At 35.1% G+C, this 12,101-nt stretch overlaps 1 protein-coding gene across 2 annotated transcripts in view; it reads right to left on the bottom strand.

Annotated features, from left to right (window-relative positions):
- LOC134338564 (mediator of RNA polymerase II transcription subunit 13-like) overlaps positions 1–12,101 on the bottom strand; it is a 179,354-nt gene that overhangs the window by 41,387 nt on the left and 125,866 nt on the right. The window contains exons 5-9 of one of the 2 annotated variants that reach the window (XM_063034480.1): positions 10,922–11,067; positions 9,815–10,006; positions 7,409–7,594; positions 1,819–1,981; positions 16–117 (exon numbers count right to left, since the gene is read on the bottom strand). In XM_063034480.1, coding sequence (XP_062890550.1) covers positions 16–117; positions 1,819–1,981; positions 7,409–7,594; positions 9,815–10,006; positions 10,922–11,067 — 789 coding nt within the window. The remainder of the gene's footprint in view (positions 1–15; positions 118–1,818; positions 1,982–7,408; positions 7,595–9,814; positions 10,007–10,921; positions 11,068–12,101) is intronic. The other variant, XM_063034481.1, reaches the window with a different exon arrangement.

The following is a 12,101-nucleotide window of genomic DNA, read 5'->3' as shown; positions in this document are numbered from 1 at the left end:
GTAGAAATATCCTACCTTGAACAAGAACAATTGGCTCTTTGGCTAGGTTCTGTAAAATCCCAAGCCGCAGAATTGTTGGCCACCTCTTCCTCAGAATTTTCACTAGTTGAATGTCTTCTTTTATGCACCAGTTTCAAAAAAAAAAGCAAGTTAGTTATCTTATCCATTCTTCTTCAAATGTTCAACTACACAAATCAATGGCTTTGCTGAAGATTAATGGCAGTTGAATTACAGTACATAAATAACATTTCAATACTATTAATACCAGTTTTGCTGTACAGTGTATGTATTTACAATTGTTAGAAATATTGCTTATTTCTTTACTAACTAGAAAAATCTAGTGTAATAACAGGACATTCCTTTATGGAAAAGTAGTGAGATTCAGAGTGCCTTCTATTAAAAATCAACTTTGCCAAACAAGACAAAAAATTTTGATTTTTGGATTGCATTGGAATACCGTTCCAATCATCTTAAATGAAACTGCCCAAATAAGCCAGTCTGTACAAGTATAAATTCCCAATTGGGTAGGTTTATTACTAAAAAACTACTAATATATCCCATGTCAAAATATTGTTTCTGAACATTGTATTTAAAAGGAGGAAGATCAAAAAGGACATTGTCCTGAGTGCCCAACAGTCCCTTAAAGTGTATGAATGATAAAGATACAAGGTACTGAATTATTAAAAGCTAACATGTTTATCATTTGTTGTGCCAAGTTGATTGACTTAAGCTTAAGTAACAAACATCAAATCTCTACTTTAAATGCAAACAAAAGGTAGCTCTGTTTTGCTCTATTTTGGTCTAACCTGCTGAGCATTTCCAGTGTTTTCAACATTTATAGCTTAATTTATACACACATATTTTAAAGGTGCCATGTGAAAAATACCAGCAAATGTAGTTTTTACAGCACTGAGGAAGTAGCTGTGAGCTAAATAGACAAAAAAAAAGCAGCACATTGGAATCAACTATCTCAAAAGGCAACAGAAAAGAGAACAGGGATGAAAGTTCAATATACCATGTGTGGAAAGGCGGAGGGATGAAATAGATGAATCTATAAGATTTTAATTCTTCACTAGTCAACACAGGAAGGTAGCAAAAAGTAAATAGCACAGAATTACTAAAACAGGCGGGGATTCTGCATCAAACACAATGGCTACATGCCAAGTTAAAAGATCTAATTTTTAGTGGGAAAACAAATAGATCAATTAAATAGTAGTAAATTCTTCAGCAGTCAGGATGATTGTAGAAAAGGAAAATGTTGGCACTGTAACAAAAAAAAAGACAAGTTCTAGAATAACTAAGGATTAGCAATTTGAGGTGAGAATGAAGAGAAACTGGCACACAACTTTTGCTAAAGGAACATAATGACGCAGATAAAGAGGAGCCTATTTAATATTTCTGAATGTCGAGGACAAATGAAGTGTAAAACTACTAAACTGTATTACATACAGAGCAAAATAAAAGTAAAATTTCCACTGCTTGTCTTGCCAGGGCCACCCTATTATTTGTTAAGGTAAGTATAAGTCACACTAGTTATCTGCATCTTGAAGTATATGAGAATCTGGTCAACTTGAAGAGAAGCCCTGAGTGGGAATCTATTACTGCATGCAAAGGGGCATTAAAATATGCTTTAGATTGATAAAAATAGATTTGGTGCAGTAGCACATGAATACTTCAAATTATTTTTCTCATTCAGACTGTTGATTTGTATTTATTACCAGTATATCTTGATACCAAACTGCAGGAAATTCCAAGGTTATGGATGGTATTACTAGTATAAGCACTTAACAGTTCTATGCCTTAGTCATTTAAGCTTACTTTAGTTGTGCCTTGTTCAAATTGCACTCCTTCCAGACTTTCTGAACCATCTCATTTGTTACTTTTGGAGGAACTTTACCAGAATGCTTCGGGCTTGTAGAATTTACAGCTCCTTCTTGCCCACTCACATGACTGACAACAGCATGCAAAATCCCATCACCTGCTTTACAACAAAAAAAAGGAAAGTGTATTAAGTATATTACAATCAACTATCTTTGCAATAGACTACAAGATTCCTCGAGCACATAACATATCACAACTTCTCTAAATTAACCAAAAAGAAAATCACATGCATAACTTGTCAACCTTAATGGAAACGTATGATTTACCTGCAACTCAGCAGGTTTTTAAATCAACTGGAACTTTACTCAGATTACTAAACTGAAGGATTTGGTTGGAATCTTCCTTGAAGGGACTGTTTATTTTTCTTGATAAAACATCACTAATATTGAAACCTGGATCAGTTCTGCTGGTCAATCAAACCAGTAAGATTCAGGAATTGTGAAGAAACTCTCAAAGACTTATAATAATTCCATTCAGCAAAATATCTATGGAGCGTTTTTACATGTTTAATATTTGAACTTTCCCTCGGAAGCATATAAAATGCCATCAAACATGAACAGCAAAATGAAAACTAAATTAAGTGCAAAAGAATTATTTGGAAATTTTAATTTTGTTGATATTAAGGAATAGATTGGAATTTTCTTGAAAACCAAATGATTGCAGGGTGTTCAATGTTGCTGAGTTTTCCAGAAATTATGCCTAATACATTGATCATGTACTTTTAAAGGGTTCCAACATTTCTGCAATGTTTCTTTATATATCACTCAATATATCACCACCTTATTGTAGCATTCATAGGATACTGTTACCCTGCCATTTTTTAGAGCATCTAGCTATTGACAACTTTACTTGTAGGTCCTTCCAACTTACGAACAGTCAGTGTATGTACAACATCTGCATATGAACGAGTGGGATTTGCCATTTGCTATGTGGCTGCAGACATCTTCTGCTATCCAGGAACTCAGTTTGTGCTTGCATTTCTGAATGTGAACTACTTGGGTTACAATTATTCACCAAAATGGATCCATACTGTAATCTGGGAATGACTTCTAATTCCTTAACTTAAGTTTGTTTTAATATACTCTAATATTTTAGACTGTATCAAACCTCAAACAAGTATAACTGAAGAGAGAAAAAAAAATCAAATTGCTGGAAGAACACAACAGGCAAAGCAGCATCTGTAGAGGCAAAGGAAGAGATAGTCAAAGTTTTAGTTCAAGAACCTATATCAGGACTTGAAAATTCCACACGATCATTAGTGATCATGATCGGCAACATGATAGCTTAACATTAAGCATAATGCCATTAAAATGTCAGTGATTAGCAATCAGGGTACAATTCCTGCCACTGCCTGTAAAGTGTTTTTTGATTCTCCCTGTGACTTCCGTATGTTCCATATGTTCTGGTTATCTCCCAAAATTCAAAGATGAACAGCTTAGAGTTGGGCGTAAATAAGTTGTTTGCTTGTTATGTTGGTGCCGGAAGCATGGCGACACTTGCAGGATGCCCCTAGCACATATTTAGACTGTGTTGGCTGTTGACACAAATGACGCATTTCACTGCGTGGTTTGATGTACTCATGTCAAAAAAACTCATCTTTACCATTGTGGAACAAACAGAGTGACATATCTGATTTCTGCCACTAGAGGCCATACAAGTACCTTTTCAGCCTGTACTTGAAACACAATTCTAGGTTCTGTGTATAATATTGGTGCTGATTGAACCTGCAAACCTTGCTCAAAAAAAAATTTCGATCTTTGAACAGTATTTCTGCATTGCAAAATGAGAGGCAATACAGGCTGATTTTCCAAACACAGATCATGTTCTGGTCATTGTAAGGTTTTAAATATCTTTCAACTATTACTTTGAAAATAGAACCTAGTATCTATTACAATGTGAGGTCACTTTGAAATACAGTGGTTGAAAGGTTTGTTTAAGATGCTTGCTCTGGGAAGTCAGAATAAATGGCCATGCAACTCCTTACAATTACAGTACATTTTGAAATTAAAATGAGAAATATCTGATTCTTCCATCAGGTTATCAGTAAATCAAACTAGTAGCTTTCAAAGTTGTGTGTAAATAGCTTTCTGGCATAAAATGACAGCCAAGAATTTTAGATCTCTGTCAAAACATTTTGACTACTAACAATCCTTTACTACAATTGTGCCAACAATTTCCTTCTCAAAACAAATTTTGCTTCCCCACTAATAAGCTTCTTCAAGTAGTTCAAGTGTTCCATCAGGTCACCTGAATTTCACTTCTTCAAAAAAAAATCGATCAGACAAACAGGGATATTTTCTATGAAGCGATACACTGAATAGTTATCATCACTTAATTTCATTGCCAAAATGAATGCATGTTTGGTTAAATAAGTCAATATTTAAAGAATTACATTGATCTTGACCAAGTATTCTTGAACTAAATTTTAACTACTGGAAACTATTCAAAAATACAATAAAACAAATGAAATGAACTAGAAAAAAAAACTTGGTAAAATAACTGTTATTTTTTTCTTATTTATAAAAAAGAAACATTAAGACCTCCTGGTTAAACATTCAATTAACAAGGACAATCTTTAGCACTTGGTTTTGAACCAAGATTAGCATAATTGGGCAGGTTTTCCCAGTTTCCACTATCTTTAGATATTTTCATTGAGATAAATTTAGCACTTAGTGGAAATTGTTTCTTACCAAAGAATTGCCAAAGCTCACTTAATCTCAGAGGTTATATGAAATGCCAAAGTAAATGTGGAAAATTCAGGGCAGCAGGGTAGCTTAGCAATTAGCAAAATGCTTTACAGAAAAAGGATCTAGTGTTTTCCCGGCATATGTGACAAATGACATCTTCTTGGGCTTCCAGCCGGGTACAGGTATTGATTTTAACCAACATCTCAGTGACAAACTCTGCCATCAGTTAATCGAAATGTCAGTTAAAATCAATACCTGTACCCGACCAGAAGCTCGAGAAGAGCTTATCCCCAATGCCCCTTTACAGTACCAACCATCAAGATTCAATTCACTCTTCACATATCTGATGCAAGATAAGGGTTTATCATACATCAGCTAAATGTAAAGTTTTAAATACCCTTCAATTATTATTTTGTCAATTAAAAAGCTTGTATGCTCTCACTTCATGGGTTTCCTCTGAGTGCTCTGGTTTCTTCCCACATTCCAAAGCTGTACAGGTTAGGATTAGTAAAAAGTGGCATGCTATTTTTGCGCCGGAAGCATGGTGACATTTATCAGCTGTTCCAGTACATCTTCAGACTACGTTGGTCATCGACACAAATGACACGTTTCACTGTATGTTTTGAAGTTTCAATGGACATGTGACAAAGTTAATCTAATCAAATCATACTGGATAAATTAAGATGCCTAACTGGTAAACTACATTGCAAAAGCTAAGCAAAGGTAGCTTCAGTCTACATTTGGCAAATGATACATAATTTAAGGGAGCATAATAAAAGGACAAAAAAATTCCACAACATGACTGCTTTAACATTAGAGCCAGATACATGAATGGTGCATTATAAACAAAAATAATAATTAACTTCTAATTTTGAAAAGGGAAGTACACATTTCGACCTTTCACCTTGTGCAATCATTATTGAAATTGCTAAGTTTATTACAGCCATGACCATAGCCTAGAAATTTATCCTGTATGTCCAAAATCAAACAGTATAATTACTATTCTTTATACTTGTTAAGATTCAGCTTAAAATATGAAGCAAAGTCAATTTCATCGAACCACTTAAAATGAGCAGAAATTGAATAAACTGAAAAATATGATATTGCTAAATCGCATCATTAGGGGGAGCTAAAAGTTTATAAATAATTTGAATAAATGCTCAATAAAAAATTATGGAAAATTTTTCAAACTTGTAGAATTTGTGGTATTTCATTTACATTATTTAGTCACATGCCAAAAACAAATGAATATGTAAAATATCTCTAAAAATTAAACTTACAATTCACAAGTGTATGATTTTTAAAAATGAGGATACAGGAAATTTATCTTATTTTATACAGCATAGCCATATAGAGTAAACTGACTGAAATAAACTAGGCATATTTAAATTAAGGTCAACATTTAAAAATTCTGTTGACTCTAAAAAATAAGCCAGATCAAATATTCATAAGTTTCAAGCATCTGTACTTTAATAATAACATTAATGTCTACCTTTCAATAAAATCTGAAATTCAAGTCCATCTCAATTCTGCTGATTAATTTAAATGTTTAAGTCTAAAAGGAATCTGAAACAGATTTTTATGCACATTTTTTACTTTCAAAAATTCACGAGATTTTGGAATGGTTCTGAGCACTGGAAAATCACATATGTCCCTCCACTCTAAGAGAGGCAGAGAGGCAAAAGAAAAGAAATTATGGCTGACTACAGTGGTTGGGAAGGTGTTGGGAGTCCCTTATTAAGGAACTTTGGGGTTCTTGGAGGAACATGATAAAACAGGCCAAAGTCAGGTTTCCTTGAGGGGAAATCTTGCCTGTCTAATCTGTCAATGTAAATATCTGCTTACAACATCCATATTTCAGTAAGACAAATAATTGTGATGACAGTGAAACACACTTCCCCACCAGTACAATTTTCTGGAAGTGGCAACACAGGTGGATAAGATGGTTAATGCAGCTAATGGCATGTTTACCTTGATTGGTCAGGACTTGCCGTATGACCATTAGGAAGACATACTGCAGCTGTATAATACTTAGGCCACATGTCATATTTTGTGCAGTTGTGGTTGCCACACCACAGAAAATAAGTGGAGGCCTGGGAAAGGATGCAAAAGTGGTTCACCAGCATATTGCCTGGATTGGAAAATATTAGCTACAAGGAGATTTCACAAACAGATTATTTTCAGCAGAGTATTGGAGGTTCAGGGGCAACCTAATGGAATCATGAGTTTAACATGTTTGAGGTAGTAAACCTATGAAAAGCAGAGATGAAAAAGCTGTAAACACTAGAGATTCTGCAGACGCTGAAAATCTAGAACAACACACAGAAAATGCTGGAGGAACTCTGTAGATCAAGTCAAGTCACCCTTTATTGTCATTTCAACCATAAATGCTGGTACAGTACACAGGAAAAACGAGACAATGTTTTTCAGGACCATGGTGCTATATGAAACAATACAAAAACTACACTAGACTACAGACCTACCCAGGACTGCATAAAGTGCACAAAACAGTACAGGCATTATAATAAATGCAGCATCTATGAAAATGAATAAACAGTCAACCTTTCATGCTGAGTCCCTTCATCAGGACTGGAAAGGAAGGAGAAAGATGCCAAAATAAGCTGGTAGAGGAGAGGAAGGAGGTGATAGGTGGAGCCAGGTGGGTGGAAGGAGGAATGTAGTGAGATGTTGAAAAGTTACTATGGGTAAAGAAGAACACAATCAAATCCAGCCATATTCTTACTAAATGGCTGCCAAGCTGTCGAATGCCGTTCTTAATATTTATATTTACTCCTAGATACAAAGGCTGTAAAGTTACATAACAACATATGGGAAATTACCTATTATGGTCTGTTCAGGAGAGGTGGGTGGTGTAAGTGGCAATCCACAGCTATTGGTGTCTTTCACACTTCCTGGCCCTTGCGTCGGATTGGTATGACCTCCTGCAGTAGCAGCATTTGAAATTATAGGGATATCCCCCTGAGGAATCAGCACAAAAGCTGACGGGTATACCATTCTTACACCACCTGCAAAAATATAGAACATAATTATTTCAAAACACATGGAAGTATTAGAATGTATACGAGGCACCATATGTCAATTTCAACTCCAACAAACATAATGTAATAAGTTTAAATCTTGTCCTTTGCTGGTGATCAAGCTATATTAATACTTAGATGTCATCTTTATCATTTCAGGCAATACATTATAGATTTATTCTAATTTTTTCATGTTCCTTAGCAACTAGTCACACAAAATTCTAAATGTGTATCACTGGCTATTAAACAAAATGCACTCTACTCAGGCTTCAAAGTCATCACTAAATTAATTTTCAAGACACTTTTTCACATAACAACAAAGATAATATAAGAAGAAGTTTTTCCGCTACTAAAAGAATAAATTAAATATCTCAGAATACTTTGAAAAACTGATATCCGAATTTAGTAGCAGCTTATGATTGAAGATTTCCCCATCTCGCCATTGAAATCACCCAGGAAGATCAGGTTTACACACAATAATCCAAAAAAGCACAATTGGGGAGGAATGAGCAGAATATGCTACCTCCACCCAAAGGAATCATCCACTTGAGAAAATGCTTGGCATTTCAAGTCAAGCCCATGTATCATGGCCCGTTGCAGAGTTTCCACCCAGAACATCATCAATTCCCTTCTCCCCTCCCCGATAGATGTCGCTCAATCCACTGATCCCTCCAACAGTTTGTTTGTTGCTCCAGAATCCAGCTTCCACAGTCTCCTTCTCTCCCTACTTCACTCCCTCCCTCTGTCTGTAGTTACAGCATTTGGATTTGACTGATTTCTTAAATAATTTGTCATGAGCATGTCATCTCATTCCCTAGCATGCTCTCTTTGCGTATGTTGAATTAGTGACTGACATTCTCCCTATGCCAAGTTTTGGAATCCCAACACAGGTGCTAATTGTCCCCAAGGTCACCTGACTTAGTTGCTTTTAACAATTAGGTGGCAAAGCTGCACAGAATAGCTTGTTGTGGGATGGACTTGTATTAAGGAGACAGTTACACTTGAAGTGTCTCTCAAGTTACTCTTGCTACTGGATGCTGACTGTCCCTTTTTCGTGAAATAATCAAGCAAAGTCAACATGGTTCTATGAAAGAAAAAACATACTTAATCTGTTGCTAAATTTTCTGGTGACACAAAATCAACTAGAAAAGTGCCATAAAATGTTGCAGGAACTTAACAGACCAGGCAGTCTCAGTAAATTGCTAGGAGATAAAATGCTGCAATGGAATATAGGCACACCAAGCGATTAGGAAAGATAATGGAATGTTGTCATTCAATTGTAATAGGAAATGAACATAAAACTAGCCGTGTTATAATTCAGTTAATTAAAACGTTAGATCACATGCAGCACTATGTACAGTACATTAGAAACCAGTTCTGAGGTTCACTAGGCTGACAACTGGAATGGGTAGGTAGTCTTATTAAAAAAGACTAAAAAGGCTAGGCTTCTATGCTTTGAAATTCAGAAGATCAAGAGCAAACCTGATGCAAAAACCTAAAGTCTTCTGAAGACAGATGCTTCCACTTCTGGAAGTATCTGGGCTAGAGGTTACTTTTAAAAGTAACATTTGCACACTTAAGGCAGAAATTCAGTGATTCCACACCCCCCCCCCAACAAAGGAAGCAGAGTCTTTAAATATTTTAAAACAGAGACAAATTGCTCATTAGCAAGGGGCTGAAAGGTTACTGGAGGTAAGCATGAATGAAGTTACAGATTTGTCATGAGTTCACCAAAAGGCAGAGCAGGGTTGAGAGAACCAGGTGTGATTTTACATCTTCTAATTTATATGAGCATAAAAGCTGTTAATCAAAGTGTCTTCAATGGACTGTTCTGTTGAAATCAATGCAGACAGGTATCAATGCTGAACTTCATCTCTAACAAACTGTTCAGTCCCAGGATCAAGTTTAGCCCAACATCAGTCATTAAGCTGCATTACATCTACTGCACAGCCAAGGTCTGCAAGATTGGAGACTATGGTCCAAGTCACGATCAGTTCATTAACTAAAGCATAACAACAGAAAAGGGCTTGCAAAGAGAGCAATCAGCCATGCAATAGTACAATCTGAATTTTTAGAATGATCTCAAATTGAAAATGATTAAAGGCTAATGTTCCTGTAATTTAAACCAATGCTGATGTTCGTATACTCAGAACATTTTAAATTGGTCTTATAGGTGCATTATTTCTGTCAGTTGCACTCTATACTTACCAACAATAACCTCAACTGCAACAGGGAAGTCATCATCACAATCCATCTCTTCTTCCTCCTTTATTTCTTTTTTCTTTAATACCATTGGGTAGAAGTATTGCCATTCTTCTATCAATTTCCTTGTAGCTGGATCTGACATCTTGTATGTCTGGCCTGTAAGTGTGCCATTTAGTCCAAATGGACTAATAATGACTGTAAAAAAAAAAGTGAATAATAATTTTTATAGTACTGATGATTGATGTGGCAAATAATTTAAGAATATGAACACAGAAATATAACTGGAATTAGAAAGCTGTTTTAAAAATGTGGACAAAGCATATGATAACACAGTTGGAAAAAAAACAGGCTTCTGAGATAACTAAGCGTAAATTTTGTATCAACATGAAATACATGTTTTAATATCCTACTAACACTTCACTTCAAACCAACAAATTCCAGTCACTTTTCAAGCAATTCCATCCTATCCTATTTAAGGATGACCAGTTCATAACCCTACCTTCCTAACCTACTCTGAATGGCTTCCAAATATCTTTTTAACCTCAATGCCACCTATTTTTTATTTTAACATTGCTGAAGGCCTCATCCAGCCTCTACTCACATACACAGAAAATGAGTAAATTTAAATTTTTCCATTTGCAATACAGCCCACAACTAGTTCTGCTTATTCATCACTGCTCATTGGTTTCTGGATCAGAAGACTTGCAGGTAAATTCCTTTCTCACTTCAACCAAACTTTCTTTTGCCTTCCCCAAATTTTCTTTCCCTGAATTGGCCGAATGGGTATTTCACCTGACCCCTTGCCTCTAACTCACCATGCTCATTGTCTCTCTCTTGGCCTGGTGTTCCGTTTTAATTCTTTAGGGTTACTTTTAGTTTAAAAAACGTTCTACTTCATGCATTACAATTCCAATAAACTGCTTCTAAGATAATTTGGCCATTAAAAATTAAGAATGCAATTGCTGAGTTTAGCAGATAACCTCACCAGTGTCTGATTTCACATTCACCAATCCAAAATTATCATTTGACAACTCCAAAATCATTATTAACAGCGCTCTGTAGTGCACAAATCAGGTTAACTACATTTAGAAAACTAATTTAGTAACTTACCTTGACAAGGCATGGCTGATGATAGTGCTAGATTGATGTGCTCTTCAGTGATGTGGTACACAGGTTGGTGTTGAGCAATCTCAACACTTGTACAGACATTGCTCTCTCCATGCAGAAAGAAGGTGAAGGAACAGGAAAGGTGCTCACTATAAAAGAACAGAAAATATTGCAATTTTTTTGCTAAAACATTCACTTTCAGAATTGTATATACAATCAAAGAAACTTTATTTTCTGATAAAGCAATGCATGCTTTATCGGAAAATAAAATGGAAGGAATAATGAGGTTGAACTACAGCTTTCCTTTGAAAAATGAGTTGGGTATATTTCAAAAGCAGAAAACAATGTTTATGGCCTGTAGAACAAGAATAATTGTGAAGATGCACCTGTGCTTGTATTGAAAACAACATTTAAACACCCTTGTATAAAATCAAAAAGTTGCTTCAATTTTGTGATGCTTCTGCATGGTTGGCTTAAAATAGTCTTCCCTCATAGAAGAATTGAACTTCTGACCTTCTCTAAAATAATCCTTTTTACAATCGAAGCTGCTTCTTTAGATATTATGAAAGGGATATTAAGATCCGCAAAATTAATGCTCTGAATTTTGAGCAATAGAAGTGTTAGCAAAAAACAGTAACAAATGTTTTCACATAATGGAGAAACTGATTATCATCAACTCTAGTCTATTTTCCCAAATAGCTGAAAGATAAATTATGGCATCTTATCAGAATTCAATTTCAAGAAGTTAACAATTCATCTGCATTCTAATAGCACGCCAAGGATAATGCCAAAGGTCAGTTACTAGAAAATAAATTTAACATCTTAAACTTCATATCCTTTCTACAAATCAAATTTCCCATGTAAGTAATATATTGAGTATTTTTGGGCTTTTATTCATTTGTTATTTCAAAGCCTGAAAAGCTGAAAGATTCTTACAGCACAGCACTCTAAGAACAGATTTATTTTTGTTATTCATGGAATGTATCAAAGTGCATAGATTTGAATGAATAGAAACCTTAATCGTGAAAACCTAAATAACTACAATCATTATTCACAAAGTTTTTGCAAGAACACTGCCATGTTTGAAAATTCATTGCAAATATTGGAATGCTGGAGCTAGAAGTAACACATTTACAGATGGTAGCTACTCTTTAAGAAAAGGCAATAAAAGCCATATGCACAA

Source organism: Mobula hypostoma, chromosome 27 (assembly GCF_963921235.1).
Source record: "Mobula hypostoma chromosome 27, sMobHyp1.1, whole genome shotgun sequence".
In the NCBI taxonomy this organism is placed as follows: Eukaryota; Metazoa; Chordata; class Chondrichthyes; order Myliobatiformes; family Myliobatidae; genus Mobula; species Mobula hypostoma.
This window is presented reverse-complemented; position numbering and strand designations above follow the sequence as displayed.